The sequence below is a fragment of the Varroa jacobsoni genome, unplaced genomic scaffold (genome assembly GCF_002532875.2).
Source record: "Varroa jacobsoni isolate VJ856 unplaced genomic scaffold, vjacob_1.0 scaffold_1308, whole genome shotgun sequence".
NCBI classification, from domain to species: Eukaryota; Metazoa; Arthropoda; class Arachnida; order Mesostigmata; family Varroidae; genus Varroa; species Varroa jacobsoni.
This window is the reverse complement of record NW_019214210.1, coordinates 1-25126: the sequence shown is the minus strand read 5'-3', so window position 1 is coordinate 25126 and position 25126 is coordinate 1. Positions and strand designations below refer to the sequence as shown.

At 38.5% G+C, this 25126-nt stretch overlaps 2 protein-coding genes across 6 annotated transcripts in view; both read left to right on the top strand.

Annotated features, from left to right (window-relative positions):
* LOC111268687 (secretin receptor) overlaps window positions 1-23596 on the top strand; it is a 111269-nt gene extending 87673 nt beyond the window's left edge. Inside the window, exons 4-13 of one of the 5 annotated variants that reach the window (XR_002685346.2) lie at window positions 1450-1570; window positions 4383-4542; window positions 4663-4723; window positions 8766-8832; window positions 9119-9210; window positions 11591-11729; window positions 19181-19364; window positions 19574-19662; window positions 20516-20664; window positions 21488-23596. Coding sequence is in view for 4 of the 5 variants with exons in the window: in XM_086971767.1 (XP_086827893.1) it covers window positions 1450-1570; window positions 4383-4542; window positions 4663-4723; window positions 8766-8832; window positions 9119-9210; window positions 11591-11729; window positions 19181-19364; window positions 20516-20724 (1033 nt within the window). In the remaining variant the exon portion in view is untranslated. Of the gene's footprint in view, window positions 1-1449; window positions 1571-4382; window positions 4543-4662; window positions 4724-8765; window positions 8833-9118; window positions 9211-11590; window positions 11730-19180; window positions 19365-19573; window positions 19663-20515 lie in introns of all 5 variants that reach the window. The other 4 variants (XM_022847831.2, XM_022847832.2, XM_086971767.1 and 1 more) reach the window with 4 other exon arrangements.
* LOC111268688 (uncharacterized) lies at window positions 13520-15742 on the top strand. The gene is made up of 2 exons (XM_022847834.2): window positions 13520-14454; window positions 15398-15742. The coding sequence occupies exons 1-2, from the start codon at window positions 13870-13872 to the stop codon at window positions 15647-15649; spliced, it is 837 nt and encodes a 278-aa protein (XP_022703569.1). The 5' UTR covers window positions 13520-13869; the 3' UTR covers window positions 15650-15742.
* Window positions 23597-25126: the final 1530 nt, after the last annotated feature.

Sequence of the window (25126 nt, the reverse complement as noted above, 5' to 3'; positions counted from 1 at the left end):
CTGTATTGGAGAAATTTAAAATGCGATTAACAACATTTTACCGCAACTACAAGGCTAGAAAAAAATAAAAAGACCTTGACGATAAATGCCACGATAATTAATTAGATGTAACAACTGATGCGAACTCGGCACCTATCATGACAGAAGTGCCAGGAAAACCATTAGCTACCATTTTTTTACGACAAAGATAGCGATAATGTCTAACGTTACTGAAGGTGGAACAGATGCTACTCACAGGCTATTTCGGATGTGGTCCCAGGTTCCCAGAAGGTGTATATTTTCACCTGAGATGATCTGCTTCATTTAAGGTATTTTCGATAGTATCTCAGGCCGTCATAAACGTAAAGCCATTCATCGTATTTAAAGTGCTGTCACAAATTCTTCCGTAGTTATTGTTGCCACGGGAATCAAATGTTAAAAGCCAAATGGACGCGACAAGCTTGAATAGATGCAGCAAGTAGTTTGAAAATTAACAGCACCAGCAACCAGCTTTTTTTACGTCTAGTCTTTTTCTGATGTCAATTCGTGGCTTTTTGATTTTTGCCCCATTCTTCATGATTTCTCCCTTGTGCAGGATTAAGCCCAGCAGCCATGGGGTGGATGGCTATCTCCTTGTTCTGTTTTACCCATTTTTTCAACTATTTTGGGGAAAATCAAAAAAATGCTTTTGGTCCTTCATCCGACGGTCCTGCAAGATATACAAGTAACATATCTATCTAGTTTTGAAAAAGCTGTTCTTATTTAGCCTACGCCAAACGGATAAATAATAAGTAAGTAATAAAAACTTGTACATTGCTTACAGCTATAGTGAATGGTTTCAAGCGCTTGAATTTTAAAAGTACAACTCGTATTTCCACCTAACTCAAAAAGAAACAATTTCTAACATCTTGTCTAAAAGTTGTTTCGGATTATATATGTGGAACTTATTGTTTCTTTGCGTGTAGTTATCTAAAATGGATTCGGTAGCTATCATGCAGCGTGTGTACTTCAAGTAGGGAAATCTACTGTAATAGGTTATATTAAGAGGTTTTACGCCGCAGCTAATTAGAAACGAAGAAACACGTAACAAAGCGGCATTTTTTTTCTATGTAAGCATCGAAATGTTTCGCTTCAACTTGTAAGTTTCATATTGCAAATCCATGTAGGTCTTCCAACCCTTAACGACAAGCTTCCTGTAGAATTTATATGCAGAATTAGTGGTGGGATTACCGCCTGTAATAAGCTCTGTGATAAAGTATTATTCTCCCAAAAAGGATACTCCAAAAAGTTTTAGTCAAAGTGGAAAATGTTTTGTAATTGTACTCTGTTGTGGGGAACTCGATGTTACTACATTCAATTTGTTGATTCGTTATGTGGTTTGTTGTTTAAATTGTCAATTTGGCTATTATGGGAGACTTCTAACATTGATTACTCTTCCTTACTTCTGAATCATTTCTGATTTAATTACAGACGGCTGAGATGCGCGCGGAACAGGTTACATCTGCATTTATTTGGGTCATTCATACTCCGATCTACGGTTCTCGCCACCAAGTTTGTTGCCTTCCCAAGAGGTGTTCAACTTTTCGGGCTGGTATGTATGTTACATACATACATACATATAATCCGTAAAGAAGACGTACGCCACATGCTTGAAAGTCAGTTGGCTAGAATTTTTGAAGGAATCCATCATTAAAAAGTAGTTTTGAGACAGCTGTCCTGTAGCTATCTAGGCACTTACCAGGAATGGATTCCAACTATTTTAGGATGCTTGTTGTCAATTTGACGATCTAGAAGAGGGCACCAATCGATTTAGTTAATGCTTAAAGAGTCAATTTATCATTCCATCTTCTTCTATAGCGCGATGTCTGTCAACGTTTCTTATTGAATAAAGAGCTCGGCAAAAATGTTGTTTCGCACATGCAACATTATACAGAAAATTATTTATCTATCTACTTGCAACTACCAGAAGGTCCTAAAGGAGAACGAAATCTTATCTATGGCTTGTTATCTGTTTTAAATGCGTATATTAAAATATGACCGCACAACCAACTCGTTGCCATCCAGAATGACCGTTCCTTCTCATAAAAAACGCCCCGCTACGATTTATAAACGATGAAAAAGCCGTTAGTGGGTTATTTCGGTGGCGGAACTATCAGCTTCCGCTGTGAGCGTAGCATGAACAAAGTTTACTAGTGCGAATAAGAACTGTGCAAACGCAGTAGATATTTGCAAAACTGGAAGCGATAGATAACAGTCGCCAACGTTCACCGTTCATAGGTCCTGATACTGCGTTGAAAGTTAGGCCTTACAACCTGTACGTGTTAGACCACATCAAGTGGGAAGGGGAGGGAGGAGGGACGGTAACGAAAACGACAACAATAAGGGCGACGAGCACTTTTTTGCCCCTACAGTGCCTCTTTTGCCTGGGTGACTCCTGATATCTGCACAATGGACAGCACATCAAGATCAGCATTTGACCATCATACAAAATAAAATCAATTTCAGAATACAATGTTTCTAATTTATGCAATTGTCTACATTACAATATAAAATGAATAGAACCGTACGTATGTATGTCGATGTAGGAGCAGTCTACATTGAATCGTAGTTTGTGCTTTTCGATCTTCAACGATTTGGAAGAAGCTGTAAATTGCGAAGGAAGAAGGATTTCAATTGTGTGGAAAGCTGATCATCAGACATTAATTGAAACCCATTCATATCTCCTGACAGGTCATGTGATTGAAGACTTCTTGCGGGCGTAAAGGTGTATACGGCGAAATCAGGTGTTATTGAATAATAGCATAACATTGCATCGTCCAAAAATTGTTTTAAAACCAGAACTGAAGTAAATATTATCTTTCATATTATAAAATAATAGTACTAAGCTTTGTACGCGCCGTTTTGATCGATTCATTGCATTCAAACTCGATTAACAATATTAAAAGGGTTCTGCAAGGACCAAAGCAGACGTGGTCAAATGGTGCAAGGCTCGGGCTCAATTGATGCCAGCCGGCTAAAAGCGTATATAGCCTGGCGTCCTTCATTTGGAAAACGGCGCTTTTTCTGTATACTAGTTCAATGCGCTGTCATAAGCTTCGTAGCTGTTAATAGTAGATATCGAGACCAAACATTTTGTTCAGCGGTAGCAATTCATAGTGTACGATCCCTTTTCATCAAACGCGTAATATCATTTTCCTCGACGTCAGCCTGGGCACTGCTACAGATTGTGGAGCAATTTTTTTAATTTTCGTTTTTATTTGCACATTATTGTTGTACGTAATCTAGCTTTCATGACCCGTGACAAACAAATCGAGTTGCGTTTCTGTCAAATTTGGCAGATGGCATACGCTCTAGCAAATTCTCTATGCCGATTTTTACAGGATGCTGCCTCTTTGTGCTGCTTATTCTACGAACGCATTTCGACTATAAACAGTAGATAATTTTTTTTGATAAACCTAGACAGCGATTGTGCCTTTGTCCTAATAAAATTGTAGAACATAACTAGCGAAAATTTCCTTCCACTCCCTTAAGTCTGAATGGAGGTATTTCCACAACTTCAACACATTTTTTTACTGCCAAATGTACGCTTTCGAACGACGCGACTCATATTATCGAAGACGCACGGCTTTACAGCCATCTAACTAAAAGAAAAAAAAACAATCAATAATATTAATATTATTATCGTTACCTTAAGGAGGAAAGAGAAATTATGGACGGTTGTGTAAGGATGGATATCGCTGGACGAACTTTTTACGCATTATGTTTTTCACGGAAGTACTTACTCGATTGTATTAAAAAGTGCTGTGAACGTTATAAACGCAATTCTGTTGAGCAAAAACCATAGACCATTGGCGGAAAACACATTAACAAACAATTGACCTTTTATATAACGAGAGTCTTCGACTCTAAACCCAAACGAGGCTATCGCAGTAGATGTCGACCAACGGTACTTACTGATCATAAGCGTTAGCCAAAATAAATACTCTACCAAATTGAAGCAAGTCTGTTCAGATGAGGCAAGCGGCGAAAGGAGCAGTCAACTCGATAGGCCTCTCTCGGTTTTTCCGACGTCACGGCCCGTAAGGCTTAGTAATTAAAGAAACGTATTTTTCAATCATACGTTCTAAAAAAAAAACTACCGAACAAGTCATATTAAAAAAAAGTCGTACGATGCAGTGCTACGGATTTACTGAAAAGTCAAATTTGAAAAGCAGGTCCCTCGAACGTAGAGCCCGAGCTACCCGGAATGGCAGCATGGTTGTGCTTTCATGTGAAATATTCGTTAACGCTTTGTGAGGCACGATTTCCTATTTAACCTCAGCAATTTTTTGTGTCGTTCAGTTTACAGTTTCGAATATTATATTAGCGCGTTATTATTATTATTATTGTTGCTTGTGCTCTAGAGTTATGCGGGATGCCGCTGCTTCATGGTGTTATTTCATTATACCTTGGCCGCCAACTACTGCTGGATTTTAATGGAAGGCTTCTATTTGTACAACCTCATCTTCATGTCGGTCTACGCGGATAATTCCAAAATCACCAAATATGTCACCATGGGCTGGGGTAAGTTGGCAACATTCAATCAACCAGTGACTTAAAAACTAGCTACATATGAACCTAAGGCTCACGTACCACATTTGTGTTACATACATTCATTTTTTTTTGTGTGTTTGATTTTTCCAGGCTTGCCAGTACCCTCCGTATTAATTTGGATCATCGTAAATGCAATCATGAGCAACACTGAGTAAGTGAACCCCTTACTGTTAATCAATCATCCGTCCATTATCCGGATTTGCATTTTTCAGTGCTTTGCTTAATACTGCCAGTAGACCATTCAAGCTACCAGCTTTCAAATACAGACCTGCCATATTTGATATCCCGTATACAATGGCGGAACGGCAGCTTGTCGCGTATAAACATAGCATCCGTTTCTACTGTATTCAAGCTCTGCTCCAACAAGTACCTAAGATTTTTAATCAGTTCAAGAGAAATTCGCAGAGCGACAAATGTTATTGTGTGTTTAACAGCACATTAAGTGTAACGAGTTTATGTATTAGCAACATCCGCGGTTTTCGTTAATACAGCAAGTGAGATAAACACTTCATGCGCATTATATATATTACTACTGTTCTGCTTACCTGCACGGTTGCCTCGAGTAAACAATAGTTGAATCGTTTTTAAAGGAACTAGGCTGAAGAGATAGAAGAATATCAATAATAGAACGTGTGTTTCACCAAGTCGAACTCTTGAGCAATAGCAAGCAGCAACAAATTTATATTTACTTTTCGTCACTTTTATCAACCTTCTCTCAACGTTTCTTGTCGTCAGAAATTTTCAGCTTTGGTATTGAACAGCCAGTTATTGACACCATCTTCATTCTCAAATGTACAGTTACGAGTTTCATTTCCAATAATTGGAACAGGTGGCTGCCTGTTGGCGTGAGAAAACTGCAGAAGGCCTCCCGCGCAAGCCCCTGCAGGGCAACTATAACGATGTTGGCCATGTGCGGCCTGCTATTGTCGTGCAAAAGAATAACTTTGTCTTGTCTATTTGACCTTCTCTGTCAAATAGCTTCGTTCCATAGGCGCAATTGGACCAAATAGAACCTCTGGTCCCATGACGGCACTTAATCTGTTCGTTCTATTCACGAGGTTTGTGCCAGCCGTTTTGCTTCGAGGGTGCCTTCAAGGGGTCCTCGTCGACTTCGGATAGTCGGGCGGTATGAGCACATTTTAGCTCCAGGATGCCATTTTTGAACGTTGTTAGCGAGCTTTTATCATTAGTCGTACGCATACGATTCGGATATTTGACTGCCTTGGCAGTTGTTTGACTTCGGCAAGAGTAAAGCAGGTGTCGAAAATGGCATCTTTCTTTGTCAGGAGCATTTACTTTTCGAGTCTGAACTTGCCCTACCATTTCACATATCATCGGGCAGCGGGATGATAACAGATTTATTCCACCTTCAAACTGTGTACGGAAATGTGAAAAGGAAGAATATATTTAAGAACATACTACAGTGACACCATTTGAACTACAATAGTTAGTTAACATATAACGCTACGTACTTTCGATCCCTAGTCGGGCGATTCCTCTCTCGCTAGAAGATGTTCAACAAGGTTTCAGGTAAAGCCCAATTCAGACGATCGTATTCCTGAAGTTATTACTTAGTTGAATATACATTATAAGATGAACATACTCATAATGATGGGTTGTTTCATTGATATAAATTGTAGTACGTATCGTTGACAGGCGTTGAAGCGGCGACGTCTCGTCCAACGTATCGGCAGCGATCGCATATGAAATTCATCGGTAGTGCAGACAACTTCTTGGACGTAAATACGTTCGCTCGTAAGGGAAAGGATATAAAACGTACTTAAAATGACTCTATACATGCAGTTAAGGAAGTAATGTGATCAAAGGGAAAACTGAAAGCATATGATTTAGCTAAAACCGCATGATACGAAGTGAGCTAAGTATATTGGGAATACAAACATAACGCACTGAAGTTACAATACAGAGATTTATTTTTTCTCTTTTTTAACTGAAAACGGCTTTCCTACTAGGTGAACTAAAGTGAACGGTGCCACTTTTCTAATGAGCACTAGAAACAAGAAGAAGGTAACAAAAGTATATGCCATGCAACAAATACACTACGTTTGTGAAGACTACACCTACCGCTGCTATACCGGCTGTTTAAGCATCATGCGAATGTGCGATTATCAGCCACTGTTTTTGCAGGTAACAGCGTTGCTATAAATATAATGTTTGATATATTGATTTTCGTCTGATCCTGCTAACATTTTCACAAATCCCATATCTTTTGATTATGTGGCATTCGGGTTCAGTTTTCGATTAAATATGTTTTTTACGTTTAGAATGGCCACGGTGCGAGTCTGTGGGCAGCTTGGCCTATAGCATTCATTGTCATATGCAGTTGTGATAGTGTATCGTTCTTAAAAGGCACACGTTCATTATATTTCAATTTAAAAAAAAGAGAAAAAAACACAGAGTAATATCTATAAAATCTCCTTTTCGAATATATTTATTCTTCAGCATTTACCGAAAACGTGTCTGGCCTGAGCATTTTGAAAGGGTAGAGACCTTTATCCGAAACCAAAACTGAATCGTTCGTATAGAGAAATAGCTCACGCTAATAATAATTGCAAACCCAACCGCCCGACTTTGCCCCAGGTCAGCTTTAGCATTGTGGTAATGTCACATCAGGCATAGTCCATTCAGTCAATAGCTATCCCGTTGCACTGCTGCATTATTGCACTACCTGTCTAAGACTATTCCATCAAATGATATATTTAGAAAATAAATTCCCTCTTAATAAGTTACTACTAAAATTAATTGTATTTTCATAGGGGGAATATTAGCTTAAAAATAAAGTTATAATTTATTAGGAGTTGAATGAAAAATTGAATTCTATTCTCTTGTTTACATCGGCCCATTCTGATAATGGAGGCTTTAATAGGGTTACAGCTAATTCAAGATGGGCTGCAGCTTGACTACCGACTGCCAGAGTCACAGCAAATTTTGTCAGACAGAGTGGTACTAGTTCTTTTATTTCATAGCTGGCCTGTTGTTACAGTTATTAAATTTTTATAATTAAATGAATTTATGGTTGCCATCTCTCAGGCACTCAAGAGACTCTTTATTCCAGTGTTCTTTTCCCGAGTTCCGCCACATGACACAAAACTGAACCCGTTCTTCCTATTAGTTACCCTGCTGCATTTCTACTATTCAGGTTGACCTCATTCTAAATTAGTCGGTTTTTGTCAAGTGCTGCTTTACTTCTGAGTACAATCTCCTTATGAATAGTTTCCTACGCACTTCTCCCAGTGACTTTATCCGTTCAAATAGTAGATAGCCTCCTCATTAAAAAAAAAGTATCTGTCTCCTGAGTGAGACTTCGAACCCAAGAGACAGAAAATAGGTCGTTGATGTCATCAATAGTAGATGGAGCTTTTGGCTACTTAACATTAATTTTTTTTTAATCTTTATAGAAATATCACCATCCGACACAAACGATATTAAACAACAAGTGAGTGCTCAACGGATGCGCAATTATATCATTTTATCTTTATGTTGAGGTTGAAAACCTAACATGAAGGCGAATAGATGACGTTCGACTTAAATTTGCAAATCGTTAATTCATCCGATACTTAAGACGTAACGTACGGCTTCCATTATCAAACGAAGGTTCGTGATCCTAGATCACCATGTGTTTTTAAACAGAGAAACACGTTAACTGCTGCGGTTTCATGGCAGCAGGTTGATTCGTCAGGCCGATTCACCGCAAACTTAAGGACTTTGTATTCATAGCCTAACAGTGTCTTCTCAAACTGCGCCACCAACAAAAAGAAACAATCTAACCACTTTCTGTACATCGATCCTAACCGTATCGTAAGCAATCACTTAGCAGACGCATTAATTTTAATATTATATTAGTTCGATCGTAACGGGTGAGCATACGTTATAGTAACCTAACAATGTTCACTAATCGCTCATAAAAATAGTACGACGATCCAAGTATTATAAATGTTATGTTGCATCTCGTGAACTTGAAACACTATGCTTAGCTTCAATCGAACGTTCGATCTAGCCTCTTATCAATTGTTTTCAAAGGAACGAAATAAAAAGCATTGTAAAAATAATGGCGCTTGCTATGAGGTGCTTTTGACCGACAGTCTCGAAATGAACTTCGAATTTTTCTAAATTGTCTACGGTTGTTTTTCAATGTTGCCAAACAATTAATCATTACAGTTATTCTTCGATTTCAGTTGTTGGGTAACGAGCCCACTAGCAGTGACATGGATTCTTCGTGGACCAATAACATTTTCAATTGTTGTAAGTATAACGAGAATCCAGATTGCTTGAAGCTTATCATTTATTATCTATAAATTTGCAGATTTAACCAACGCTATGTAGTTAGGTCGATAATACGTGTTTAATCTGTGAATAATCGAAGGAACGAACGAAGGAAGGGATAGTCATCGTCATGATGGTGTGCGCTCCTTCTACGCGCTTCTGAGCTAGTCGATCACTCAGCCATACTCGTATAATTACCATTCTAATGAACAGAATGGCATACGTGAGCTTTTTGGTACCACTGATATCTCCGTTATAATTTCAGTTAAACTTCTTTTTCTTCCTAAGGATAACTCGGGTGGTATTTTTGAAAATGTCCTCAGCATCCTTTCGGGAAAGTCGACATATGCGTTACAGGTGAGTTGATTAAACTGAATGCAGCTTTAATGGATAATTTAGATTAACGCCGTTCGGCTATTGGCGAAAGTTGAACTTAAGAAATGTTTCTTGAGTAAACGTATCTAAGTCGAAAATCATGCCTAAACATTATATGAAAAAGTGATAATTAACAAAAGGACAGGTTTAATTGTTTAGAAGACGGGATTCACGCCGGATGAATCGACTTCTAGCCAGTTCCACTTATAAACCTCCGGAAGTGAGGAGATACTTCACAGTACAGGTCGGCAATGTTTTTTTTTGAAGGACGACTATGTAACGTTAACGTAGAGCTCTTTGTAGATTTCTATCATGACGTACTGGGCCCTGAAATATTTTTTAGTATTGATCATTATCGTTTGCAGCCAATATAGCGTCCTGAGTATCTTTAAGAGTATACTTTATTAAGATAAGCTCATAATCTATTAAGCTGCTAAACACCAGCTCGGCCAATTCTTGACGAATACAGTGAATAGTGAGCAGGTCCAAGTGAATTCCATCACGTCATGGCGTACTACAATCCAGTGAGTGCAGGAAAGAGCACTATTAGTTTCATTATTTATGAAGCCGCATTAACAAGCGACATTTCTCTTCATTTAAACATGAAATATAGATAAAATTCACTCCGAAGCTGAAAATCGCCTATGTTAATTTAATTAGATATGTTTGATTGACTTCAAATTAACGACACGACATTTTACATAAGCTCGATTGTTTTTATTGAACACAATCGTATGAAATGTTCAACGGAACTCGTCTATCATCATCATTTTGTATATGCTACTGTTAACATTTCATATCTGTTTGGCTCTTGCGCGTAGGGACTTAACCGCTAGGGGTCCTTCAAAATTATTTTCGTCCGGAAGCATATGAACAGCAGCAGGTACTGATAATGGCAAAATTATTGTTCTTAGTATTACCTTCCTCAATGCTGAGTTCAGGTTAGGTTAGTATCGGCCGTACGAATATCTGGATGAACGAAACAGTTTTAAGGAAAAGTCCGCTCTATGAATTGTTGAATATGGTCTCGTGATGCCGGCAGTATACACGTATGACTTTGCATTTGCAATTTCCCATGAAGACGGCACGGTAGATCCTTAAAGGATCAGACGTCCAGAGCAGCTCAAGAAAGACTTTGAAACTTGTTTGAAGCTTTCCAGATAAGATGCAGATACAACGCACTAATCATAAATTATCTTTCGTGCTATAAAATTCTGCACTCTGTGTGTTAACAGATCGTTAATCGGAAATGTTATGTTTGTATTGGATACTTATGCAGGCTTGGCGCTGTAGAAGACTCTACTGTTATTACGATAATGAGGTCATTTTTCATATAATTTGAGTTTAAATCAAACGTTATTTAGTCCGATTGGATAATAGGTTCCTGCGGTCTTCTGTAAAATTTACCTGTCTTACTTGTCTGACGTTAACTTGTGATATACCGTTAGAAAATGCTGCAATATCACCTTGGAAGGATTCGTCAAAGGTGGATGCCTCAATTGGTAGGAAGTGCATTTTTGATATGTTCTATATATCATTTGTCCAGTGTACGATAATGTCACTGTTGTTGAAAACACTGTGCAAAAGTAGCCTGTCAAGTCTCAAAATCGTGTCCATGACCTGGAGGATGCCCCCGCTCTGCCGGCGGTATGAGTTTAATGACGCTCATCTAAAAGCACTTTTGAAGGAACACGGCCGACAGACCACCTGGCAACCGGCTGAGAAAATGGTCTGCAGCCACAAGACTGTTGTTAACCGTCTCAAGTACTTTAGGTTTTGCAAAAGCTTGGAACCTGGGTACCTCATGAATTTTCTGAATCCAACAAGGAATTACGGCTAAACGGTGCATCTCAACATAGCGTTCAATATTGAAGTCACGTGGCCGATTTTTACACGAAATTGTCACCAGTCATGAAAAGTGGTACCTGTAACTCTGCATGAACCAGACATCAAAATGAGCGGCCTAGGGTTCAACCGGACCATCATCCAAAAGCGATTATGCTATTGTATTTAGTGGGGCTGCATAGACCTGATTCACTGGTAATTGTTTCCTATGGACTATAAAATTAATCGGCACGCTTGTCTACTTCAGTTACATCAAGACAGCCAGACTATCTACAGAAGGCGCAACAGAAGAGATCACTTGATCTTGTTCCATGGTCACGCACGCCAAACATCGGCAAAAAAAGGACCGCGGGAGCTTACTATTCAACGTGGCACACAAGAAAAGCTATAAGTGGTACCATAACATAGAATAACCAAGATACCGAAAACTAAAAAAAAATATGGAATCTAGAGCTATATAGATTCGCAGAAAGAAATCCTTATACGTCATGAACGAAATGATCTTTTTATATTCCAGAAAATGGTTTCGATCGACGTTGTTGCTGGTTCCTCTTTTCGGGGCTCACTACACTATCCTTTTCATCGTATCGCTTATAGATAATGATCTGGTGCAGATTTACTGGCTTTATATCGATCAAATATTCTCCTCGTTTCAGGTATGTGCATATAGGCCGACATACCTAATATATGTAGATAGGCTTCAGTTTCTAATAAATGTTACAAGTTTTACGCCCGGTATTGCGTTTAAGTGTTGTATCAGATAACAGTAACCTGTAAAACCTAGGACAAGCATTTCGTTATAGTTTGTATTGGATTCAATTTACAAGATGGTAATTATTTCTGTTTCTGCGAAGAGTAGCAGAAACAAACCCATACTTCTAAACAACAATCTTAAGAACTGATCGCCATCTCAAAATAGAATGCATGCTTGCTTGCTTTGGTACTAACTGTAACCCTCAGAATTTTGGCTGAATTTTTCTCTATCTGCTTCAATCTATTATAAAAAATGTTTTGCTCCTAGAGACGTCATTCTAATAAAGTTATTTTTCTCAAGTGGTCACGTAACATCAACCTTAGGTACGGGTGTGTCTAAAATTGAAAACGCATCTACTCCACCTGCAAACCCCAATTTTTTTCATGACTGTAAGCCAATTTCTTCCAGTTGCATACTCACGTTTTTTTTTCACCGAACCCGCGGCATAGATTCGGCTTTTCATTTTTATATATTGGTTCTGCCCCAGATATGAACCACGGGATATCCACGAAAGGGCACTTGGCAAAACTGGGTCCATTTCATTCCTCCGCCGAAACCCGCACAGGGCAGGCCTATATTACAAAGTGTCAGCTTCGACGCCAAGTATTGTACGTTTCTTTCTTTTTGATCCGAATATCTCGCCTGGCTTATCTAGTTTTTTCCAACAGATTTATGAAACGGCATACCCCTTGCTGAAAATGACCCAGCGATAACTGCGCCGATATATATACAACTCACGTAAATTCCCACACATTACGATGTTTTTTTTTTATTTAAGGACTAACTGATCCCCCATATTGACCATAGAATAGATAAATAGAAATACTTATCCAAAAGTACTTTTAGCTAAAAGAGCAATGCAGTACGTAAGAAATATAAACACTTTTATTACTAACAGAGAGACAACTTTGTATGGCTACTAATAAAAGTATAGCCATATCTACGCGAAACAAACCTTTTGCTTACAATGTTCATCGTTGCAATTTCGCAGCGAGCTGGATTAACGAGCGACTCCTCTCAAATAGGTTGTGTGGGACTCGTAAAGCTTGCAACCTTAGGCAAGTTTATTATTATCTCTAACATCAGAATTATGTGGATTTTGTCAGTAATGTTAACGAGGGCGAAGAGATATCGTACCTTTGAAAAAAACTGGACCGGTAAAATAGGAAAAGTAAACATTTGTTTTGTTTCATACAAGGGAAGGCCACTGATGTGCTCGGTCTGTCCGTTTGGGTGCAGCTAAACTATTCATTTAATTGAATAGAACATGGTTAGCCGTACCCCCAACAGAGGAAAACCTTGAGCAACGCATTACACACGGGAAAGATGGCCTTGGATATAACCACAATAGAATACGATAAACGTGATTAAACGTAACACCTCTATAGATCTTTGTAAAAAGCTACCTCTATAATGGCCTATCACGTTAGCTTAGTATAGACAGCACGTATATTAGATGACTGAGAAAACGATTTATTAGCATCTACCTAAAGCATTCTAAATAAATGCAGTCAGTGGTTGGAGTAGCGCATTCGTTTTTAATCGCGCAGGTGTAGCACTAGGAACGCTTCAGTGTCACGCATCGGAAGATAACAAAGGACCATGATTTACGTATGAATAAATCAATAAAGCGTCGTTCAATGGTACCTTAAACTCTTAGTTTGCGGCCTGGTTAGACGACATAACTGGTCACATTTAGTTGTAAACAACGATGATTCTAGATTATGACGAGTATAGAAGTTCAGTTCTTGCCTATTTAAAATGGACTTCTGGCTATCTTTAGGTGGACAGTAGACATGTGGGCATGTATGTGCACAACAAGTAGATTTCGATATAGATATCGTGCCTAATGTCATAGTTACTCTCCCAGAGTCATCTCGCTAACCATATGACACATGTTAGGCAGCCGAGCCTAATATAGGATCTCAGTGTAGGGGGGTTATATCTAAGGCTTTCAGGAAACAACGTGCACTGGGCGTTCATATACGCTTAGTGACATAACCGTCCCGTATACCACAAGTCATCTTTTCCCAAGAACAACGATGTCTCGCCAAACGCAAAAATCTGTATCTAATCCACTTCCAAGAATTCAAGATGATGCGCCACCCCAAGAGTGTACAGACTTGGTTCCTCTGGAAAAAACAGTTATCGAAGGAAAAAATCCGGAAAAGACAGCTCCTGAAAAAATGGCTTCTAAAAAATCATGTAAGGAGACACCAAACTTAGGTCAAGCAGAAGCCGCTAATCAGAACGTCGTGGTTGCTGTAGAGGACCAGGTTCTGAAAGTATTGGCTGCGGCAACGAGCAGTCGGAAACATTCACAAGATCTCACAATAACGTCCGTCAAAGTTATCGATAACAGGGCTCAAACGCGAGAAAAACGGAACAAACAGTTTAGAGAGTCTGTTAAAAAGTCACTAAACACACAAAACTGGACTGCCGCCGAAGGTGAAAAGCAAGCGAGGACGTCATCCGCTGCTCGAAGTCATCAGGCGTCGAAGCAGCAGTACAGCCTTTCGAAATCTCGGCAAGCCCAGTCGAATACCGTTTATGGTGGATACTCTGAAGGTTGTCAAAATAGGTGCCTGGATTCAGATCTCGAAGAGCTGTCATATTTAATATCACAGGTATGATAATTAGCTCTTTTCATTTAAATTTACGCTGCAACACTTCGTGTTTCGGTGAACATACGTTATTACAGTGACAAAAATATGGCCGCCTACCTGTAAAGTAGTGATCAGAAGATGGTTTTTCAATAGTACATTGAATTGTATGTTGTTTGAGCCAGTGAGGCGAGAAACGTGCTATTGCATAATTTATGTTCATGTATGGGATTGCCTACAGACCTTTAATATTATTTACAGAAATCGCATCACAGCGCAGTAATTTCGCGCTAAGACTCTTTCACAGAACGTTCGCTGCATGCCATATTATAGAGAAAAAAAAAAAGAAAGGAAGAAAAGAAAAGAAAAAAACAAAAAAAAATAACTAGTAAAACAACCATGATGAATGTAAACTTTTTTTTTACTAAAAAACTTTAACAAAAATCACCTTACAGCGACATTTTCCTAGCCTCGTAATCATACGTGTATAATTGATTTGTCCACAGCGATACGTAACGGTGGACTGACTTTGTCGTTTGAAATTGCACACCACTATTTTTACAAAGGCTATGACGCACGTTACTAACCCTAAAGGAAAAATTAATTAAATTCTAGCGTTCATTTTGAGCACTTGTGAGTGTTTTATGTTTATAAATCAAAATACGACCGATAAATCGAGAACCAAACTATCCTAATGCTTAATGAAATAACATGGTAATCACCAAAGTAAGAGCGTAACGTCTTGTATTGTATAGCGTCAATGATTAAATCGCTACGTTAACGTCTTATCTATCAAACGTGCTTTTTGATTAACTGAGCTATAAAAATCGTTCTAAAATAATTTGAAATGTGGAGCAACTGAAATAGGCTCAAATGCTTGCCATTAATAGCTGATCGCATTGAGGACTGTCTGAGAAAAACTCTGTCAAAGATATCAATAGATTTTTCGAAACTTTTGTGATGACAGATGGAGAATCTCGAAAAATTGGTGGTGCGCAAAAGTCGAAAAAAGGGTCTCCGAAGTTTCGAACTCTCGCAAAGTCGGAATTTAATTGCCTGCGGCGGTGGCAGTGCCAACAATGACGTCACCGAAGTCGTTACGTCACCGAAAACCATTACGTCTGCTGAACGCGTATCTGCTAGCAGAACTACGCCGTCTGCCACTGCCGGCACCCCCAGGCCGACTAATGAGTCCAAACGTTTTTTAGAAACGGAATGATTGAAACGAGAACGAAAACTAACTCGTTGGCTATTTTTTGTTTTTTTTTTTATGCAAGTGCAAGAAAAACGTCTGCTATGCGTTTGCATGCACGAAATTTGCTAAGTAACTTATGCGTTGCGTTCTGTTGTTATCCACATTACGAATGTGCGTAGCGGTATTTCTGCTTCGTTCATATATCACATAATATTCACATGTTAGATTTACTATTTTACACTTATGATGTTCTAGCGGCTTTTTAGATTGCCAGGTTAGTTTGAGTAATGCACTTTTCAAAATATCGCTCTTATATACACCTTACGTATAGATACGGAAAAAAAAGCTGGCGGCGCAGTGTATACACAATTTTGCGGAGTCGGCGTATATACTATTTTCTGATTGAGCGGTTTCTATTATCGTTTGTTCAAAATTACAAAGGAACACGAAGGACAAAATTTCGTAGCAAATTTCCATATTTAAGCGTCTTGAATCTGCTGGCTCAATTAGTAGGTCTGAGCTTCCTTTTTCCAACGAGATTGTTTGCTTCATGTTTCAAGCATACAAAATAGAAAGTTATTCTATGCTAACGCATATTGCGCTACGTTATATCGACACAAGTACATACTCGATAGAGGGAACTTAGGTAGGTTAAGTTCCACGCTCCAAGACACCCAGAAGCTCCTATTACGCGTGAAGTCTGCTCAGTCATAGGGCTAACCGGTACCTTACCAAACCATTTTGTTAATATGCTTGATGTAATGCATGGAAAACATGTTTGGCAATGATGATTGAAGTGTACCGAGCTCTTCAATTATTTTCTAAAGAAACCCACCTGATATAATTATAGTATACACATAACTTGCATGAAACTGTCATGCAGGCCGATCTTTGTAGCGGTAGATCCAACAACGTAAGACCTAGAAGTAAATGATACTAATTGACTTCGCTGTCGCTCATTCTAACTGAGCATAACTTATCGCAACCCAAAGTTTAGCTTTCGAAATTCCCCAATATCAGCTAGAGCTAAGTAAATCCCTCCGTAACATTCTTTAGATTCTTATTTGTTCTTGTAAATAATACCACTGTTGTACCCTTGGTGGTTGGTATCATTAACAAGTTCTGAGTTATCCTACTAGCATCGTTTCGTAATAGCTCGGCCTAGCTTACATATTGTTTTTATGGAGGTATAATAAATATAAGCTCGGAAGTAACAATATACTACGTCGGATTAGATTTACTTTGTTGTCCTTAAATCACCTGCCCGTTTATCCCTGGGGTACACTCACTGGGATATCCTGACTTTTTTTTAAACTATGAATTTCACTGTCTATACCATTTCTATTTTACTATGATTATTACAATTATTATTCAGCCACAAATGACACGTTCTAGGGACTGTCTGTCGTTTTAAAACGTTTGAATTATCCTCATTGACAGTTAAGACACTTTAACAGTTAAGACAGTTAGCAGTGTTCAAAATGGTTCGTCTTATGGCTTTTATGAACTTGTTTAATTAATTAAAAGTTAAGTAACTAATTTTAAGTAACTAAAAATGTATACATTTTCTTAAGAATTCCCTACATCTTTATAAGGTATGTTAATTACTACATACCTTTTTTAGGTTAATCAGAATAATTTTCTAACATAATAAATAATAAACGACAATTTGGTAACTACAAGTAAGAATAGGAATGTACAGATAAAGTAGATCCGGTGAATCTACTGTTTAGAGCAACATAGGTCCTAGAATATAATACGACCAAGATATATAATTAGATAGATGCATATTACAATAGAACTAGACTAGTATGACCGAATCTGCTCGTATCTTGGAGACATAGGTTGCGTCGTACTTTAAAAAAATGCTTATTACACAACTTTTTCTTCAAAGGCATCGTGTAGTTATTCTAGACAGAACGACAGCTTCAAATGTAGCACGTGGTTACGAAAATGCATTGCTTTTTAGCCCCTGTCACTACAATCTACTTTGCAGAACTTGTGTACGTTTATCAAAAATAATGATGATTGTTGATAAAATATACTACTATTATCTACTTACTGGGTGCCATTTCTTAGGAAAACGTTCCTTTATTAAAGGGTGACACAATATAAAACCTGCTGTCATGCTAGAAGCGACGGTGAACTGACATTCGGACCGCGGATGAAGTTTTGTGTTCTATACTAGCGAGAAGCGGCAGGATAAGACTGACTACGACGGGTGGAGAATTTTCATAAACGGAATGCTATGTATATCGCATATGCCAAAGCATGTTAAAGGGCCATACCACCGCCAGTTGTGTTGGTAATAGCATTACCAATCCGTTCTTAACTCTGCGTAAAATCGAAGCTGTACATTACAATTGTCGCATCTTCGATTAACAGTGAATGTGCAAACAGAGAACACTCGTAGTTTAGATGTTTTTTTAGGTACACTAATAATAATGTAAACATTGCGCGATATTCTAGAAGTTAGCTTCAAAATAAAGAGTCCTAATTGTCAAGAGCCAACCGTTAAAGCATCTCCAAAGGTCTCGGCGGAGCCTATAAGCTACAAGTTCGGGTCCTGCAGAGGGAGGCATACTTTCGCTGGTCTTCGGCCTAGGTTGATATACTTACGTAACAAATAAAACACATTTTAAAAAGGACTTTTGAATGCTACCATTTTTATGACAATGAAAAGTGATTCTGTGGCCAGCCTCTAGAGATATGCAGAGGATTTAGACCTCTGGTGTAATTTTTTCTCTAGGTGTACATAAGAACCGATTATAGTGTTTTGAACGCCGCGTCTTTCCTAACGTGTGTTCAATAAGTGTGGGAAGAATTTCTACTTAGACTCAAGGAAAATTGTTAAATTTGGAGAGCACTAAAATGAACGATATATTGGAAACCAAGAAAAACCCGGATGTGCTTGGTTTCAAGACAAAGAGGAAAAATATAAATTTTAGTATAGCATATGTAGTATATGTATATGTAGCCAAAGCATGACGTATTTTCCAGAAAAAAATCCAACCTTTTTCGGGGATTTAAATGAATGAAGAATAAACAATAAGCGAGCAAAGAGTAAAAAGGTTGGATATTAAAAAAATTTTAGCTAATCCTCGAAAGCTTTCCGCTAAAGTTTGTTTGCCAAAGAATATTTGGCAATTTGGAAAGTGTTTAGGCTAGCTATACCGTTTTCCGCAAAAGCGTTTGTCAATTAGGTCATTTTATCGAATCGACTTCAGATAGATGTTGCATTATTATCACTGAAACATCGTATGACCAAATCAAAAACCAGACGTACAAGTTATTTTTTACATATGCGCTTCCTACTTTTTGAGTAATTTTAATAAAGTGTCGCGTACTTACTGCAGGCAATTTAGCGCCGGAAAAGTTGAAGTACTTCTAAAAAAAAATGACAATTAAACCACCCTATGTCTTCACTTTATTCCTCTAGCGTTAAGTAGATTAACCGTTGTACAAAAAAAGCTATAATTACTTCTATGGAAGGTACACCCAACTAGCAGCGCATGTCAATTCTGTTGTATGTTTGTATGACTTACGCGTTTTTAGGGATCGCTTGTTGCGTTGCTGTACTGTTTTTTGAATAACGAAGTGCAGTCAGAGGTCATTCGCCTGCTTCCACGAAGTCTGAAGGGCAAAATGTCATTTCTAACTCGAAGGCCGAGGACGTGCCAGTCATCGGCTAACTACTCTAAAAGAGATTCCATCTTGCCGCATGTCGTCAGGACTAAATGTATGTAGATACACAGATACTTCCACTTTCGGTATTGATTTAAATCAATCTTACAGCGTTGTAAGAAAAATATGAAATTTTTGAGTACGCAAACATATGTCTGATTGCTTTACTTTAGCTGACGTAAAAAACACAGGTAGTAGGTTTGCTGTTTGTCTAAAACCGTGTATGTCTTTGTCACGTCGACTTCTTTTATATTATCGCCTCAGTTTCTCAGTGTCTGCCAAGGCATCATTCAATGGAAGCGCATAATAGTAAAAGACCCATTTTGTCGTCTGCGGGGCCCGGCGCACATACAGTAAGTTCCTTTTACCCAGAACTAGCGTAATCTTTCCACAATTCTGGTGTCAATTCGTTTTGCGAAGAAACGCCTGATTCTCAAAAACAAATTGCGGGATACGAGAGACATTTTTCCCATGGAACATAACGGGGAGCTTGTATGAGTCTCAATGTACCGGTATTGTCCCTCTAGATATTTCTAGTTTTCTCCAGTGCCTGATCGCCTTCGCTTACTTGCCGTATTTTATTGCAAGGCCAAGTTTAAGGTTTAACGTTGGAGACAGCATCAGTAAGTTTATTTTTGGAAAATGGTATAGAACGACAGGTGAAATTAAAGCGAGAAACACCATACTAATTCTAAGAGATTCATATAACGTTAGGCTATAAATTCTGTCAGCTTTAGGTCATCACTAGAGACATATTGTGTTATTGACTATAGATACATCACCCTGCGACATAGAATTGTGTTTCTTCTGCCTATGTCGCGGTAACCTGATTTACCTTTTATGGCCAAAAATCTAGAGCCCACTATATATATTTAGCAGGAGATTTTCAAATCAATTATATCGAGCCGCTCAAAGCCGTTCGATGTAGCTTTCCCAAAAAGAAACCATAAGCACGCTTCTGATACGAATTTGCACAATGCTGACAATCGAACGGAAAGTAAAAAGATATATGGGGCCATTAGACAATATATGTGGAATGATTTATTCTCAGGTTGTCTTTCCGGTTTGTAGATCTACACAGTACGAACGTTGAGCATTTCTAAATAGATGCTGAGAAATAAACATATCTTTTTGGACACTTGTTCAGTGCTGTGTCGTATTCGAAAAGCGTTTACCTTTGTGATTTATATGAAAACCCATTTTTAGATGAGCGTCGGCAACCAATGCAGGGTGGTTCAACAACGAAAGAAGAACTGGAGCAAACCTGTCTTTGCTCTCTAGATAACAGGAGCCCCCCTTTGAGAGCAGCGAACGCCAGCCTTCACAAGGACAAACAAGGTCATTCGAATGGAGATGTAAGTGGGGGTCGACACGAGTGCCCGCGCGAGAGGACGTGCATTGAGTCGGGCATCTGAAGGGCTGGCTACGCACGATATTGCCGTTTGGATTTTTTTTTTTTATTTGAATGTCATTTTACTCATTGTACTGTTAACTGTAAGAAGACCATATATTCGGATATAAAACTTCGTTATCAGGCAAGATATACGGAAACGAAGGTTTCACATGCCAGCTCTTCGATCGAACCTCCCTCTTCAATCCGAACTGCACGTCAGGGTGTATCCCATTGGGTTCGTGGCAATATATTGCAGCCAGGTAGTACATATTAGCCGTATAAGTAGATGCAACTGGCGGTGTTTGATGACGGAAACAATTTCTACGGTATCGCGCTTGATGTTTGTATCGCAACTTTTGTATAGCAAATGAATACGATTCAAATCAACATAATGTTCTGCTCGGATACAGCACTAGAGATCGAAAAACGATTGCTTGATTGAACCCACGAATACAACTTGCCATTGCGGATTTACAAGAACTAAACGGCTGTAATGAACATTACCCCGCAGCACCCTCACGCGGTGTCCATCTGGTTGAACTTCAGTTACTTCGTCTGACAGAAAGTAATTCCTCTTGTCTCCTCCAGGAGCTGTACTACATGTACCCATGCTTAACACAACGACATATATTTATTGCACGGAGCTAATTTTTAGACTTATAAATTATGCGTATTTACCATGACCTACCAAAGTCCAAACATCCAACACCTTTAAATAAATAGACTAGAAACACCCAATTTTCCATTATCTATCTAAATGGTCCTATGTTTTTTGTTAATCGTAGATCATTGCAGGCGGATGATATGGCTATGTGCAAACGGAATAGAATTATATGCACCCCATTAGAAATCGTTGTGGATCAGCAATTGCCGTAAGCTAGTGAGTTGTATAGAAGGAAAAAATTTTTAATTGGCAGGTCATTATCTAAATTTTGTTGGTGTACACTTCGCATAGAAATATTTTTTCGAAAATGCACCGAAGCCCCAAAAGCAATCGCTTCGTTTCTGGGCATACCCACTTCATTATTAACGATCATGAAGTGTCAGTGTCACGTGCCTTATGCTCTAGCATGTGATCAGCGAATATATATACTGAACCTCTAGTTGTTTGGTCAACTGTATTTTAGGCGGATAGAAATAAAGCTCTTGTCACAAAAAACTGCTCTTCGATGGGCCGGGTTATTTGGCCTGACTGAAGTGGCGCTGTGACTTGATCGCCCTGTTCATAATCTTACTGGCCTCACGTTATCTATGAGCAGGTCGACTTCAACAACACCAAAATGTCGTTTGTGTTCTTTGGGACGCTATGATCCATTCGCTATTCAGTTTTCACTAAGAGCAAACCGTTGTTAAACCGCTCGACGGCCTCCTGACACGAGTGACACATGAAATTCTAGGCAGATTTATGAGGCACACTTTATATATATACACACACACACGCCAAAGAGCCCCTTGACCTTTGCGCAGTTCGATATATTTACTGATATTATGATATGATCTCAGTCGGTTATTGACAGGCCGTCTACTATCATAGGCATCAAAATTTCAGGCAGTCGGATCGTTTTTCTTGTTTTCAACAACAGTCATACAGTTATGAAATAATATACACTATTTTGAACATAAGTACAATGGTTTAGCAATTTGTTTTTACAGGTACATACTTCAATAGTGTTGTGCAATGTAATAAAGTCGCTGAAAATTTTCCACGTGACAGCTGACGCAATGACCAGTGTGGGATAGTATAGCATTGCGTATCAGCGTGGCGTCTGTGTGAGAATGTATTGGACTGCTGAGGACGTGAACGCACCTAAAACAACTTTGCTATCTCAGTAGACAGATGTCTTATTAAGAGATTCAATAGCTAACCGCGATTAACGAGTAACTAAATTGAATTCCCTTACCGTACCTATGCAATTTGCTCTGACCTAGATTTTCCGATCTCACTAGCTTTACGTGTTACAGAGTATCGTCTATCACCCAGATCATGCGTGAATTAATTACATAACAATTCGTTGTTACTCTAGTAAAATTACGTAATATATGTAATGATTTGATCCGCGGACAATAAAGCAGGGAAGTGCCTTGTGTATAAGAACGGGTCACGCTCTAAACGCGGATTGCGAGGCTGCTAGATAGCTGCTTTCACGCATGAACATAAGCAAAGCTGCTGGTTTTCCCTTTAGAAAAAGGAAGGAAAGAAAAAAGCAAGTATACGAACCTGTCAGTTCGGAATGACCCTAAAATCAAAGACAAACACGCTCATTTGTTTGATTTCAAGCTACATAAAGGTTGTTTGGTGCCTGTGAACTACCATCAGAAGCGTTGCAAATTACGCGTAGAGCCAATAATAGGTTGAGCACTGATACAGAATCTTTTAGCTTCTATTAACACATTAGTAGGCATCCTCCGTGATTGAAACTAGTACCTTATTGCTCAGTTAATTTGCCAGACACTTGGGCATCGTTGTACATATGTAGAGTATTATCGAAAAGTAATTCACCGTGTATATAACGACGCATACACGCATGTTCATACACAGATCATCAATATATAAGAGTGAAAAGTGCGCGGAGTGATATCAACACGTCTACCTACTCCTGTCTGAGCACTAAAGAATTACAAAGTAACATAGATAGATCAATATAAATAGCATTTTATCCTCGATAGAGTAATATAAAAAAGGATAAGCTACTCTGGTGGGGCAAAAAAATTCGCACGTTTTTCTGGTTGCAATACGCGACATCTTTAGGCTCTTTAAACGGATACGTCTCGCTAATTCAAGGACTACCACTTCATTTGTTTTTATGAACAGCGCAGTAGAATTTCCTGTGACTTTGTAATAATGAATAAACTGTTTTCGAACACCTGGGCCGCCTTGGCTTACGGTAACTTTATACAGTGATTGTTCGCTTTTTATGTTAGTGCTATGAACTTAAAAACCATTTTTTCATGGAAAGAACGTATGCTAGCCCTTGAAGGTCGCGACTTGAATCTAATGTCGCAAACATTTATGTTATTAATAGTAAATTTGTTCGGATATTATCGAAGCGGAGTGAAGGCTGTGCCAAAAAACTTTCGCTCTAAACATAATGAACTGCTCTTAGCATTTTTCTTACTTTTAAAAACCAAGACGCATTCCTTTCCATGGCCAAGACTTAAGTGAAAATTTTGCTTGCGTTATACCTAAGCACTCTTAGATGAAGTTATCATCTCATTATTTATAAATAAGTTTATAAATTTAGTTTATAAATAAGAAACTTTATTACTAAAACGGAAAGCTCAATTGTTACTTATTTTTATGTAACATGTTATTTATGACCTTTTATCGTTTGAACTCCAACTTGTTCAATTCGCTGCTATAGAAGTTTTTTTGGGCACGAGAATTTAAAAACATTCGGCAGGCAGCTTTAGCTTGATTTAACGCTATTAGCGAGAATTTTAATCTGTGGTGCTAGTTTGGTGGATATGGGTGGATAAAAAACCTCCAAATGTACCTCCCGCATTTTTTTTTCCCGTACCATGATTTTTGTCGAGCGATGTCGCGGAAGAGAACTCGTCAAACTTTAACCAAAAATCTTGGTTGTTACTAGTCTATTCCTTTACTTTTCCGATAGTTGAAAGCACATTTCAGTTGTAACTTACCAAGCAGGGCTCGTGAAGCTGTAGTAGATAATACCTGTAGTCAACGACCAAGTACGTTATGAGCTATTTGCTATATATCTAGTTTAAGATAATGTCCTGCCACTTAAATAGCATCCACCCACAGATGTGACCATGCGTAAATTTTGCAGCAGATACATTTCTGATCTTAACAAGCAATTCAGGTACATAAACAGCGACATCTGTTGGGCTAGGCCAATTCAGTGTTTCAGGTTTTAGAGAACTGAAAGGAGATAGGCACACTTAACTGTACCTAATAAGAGTTTGTACAGCGCCTCCATAAGCGCGCAATATTTGACAGTGTAATTCAAAAGATCATAGTTCTTTCACAAAATTCCCAGAAACTGAATACTCTTACTTGTTATAGGTCGTGATTTTCAATAGCGAGAGAATATCTTCAAATGTAAACGTTTTTATATACATACATGATTTATCGTAATAAGGTAGCTTTACTTTTTACATTGCAACGACAATATAACAAACTTAGGTACGGTCGTACACCTAAGACTGGTAGTCTTAGGTGTATAGCGGGAAAGGACTTTGCTTTCGATTTCTAGACTGCGCTTGTCTACTTTTCAAGTCTACAACTTCAAAGCATAACGATTATGTATGTCATCAAGCTTTTCGAACGTTTTATATGTTTGCTTAATTATTCCAGCATCCTGTCAATATAAAAGAAAAATCCAATGACCCTACGAGGTAAAGGAGAGGTGGTTTCCTGGATATACTTCTGTTCTGTTGCTGACCGAACTGCAATCTTAAAC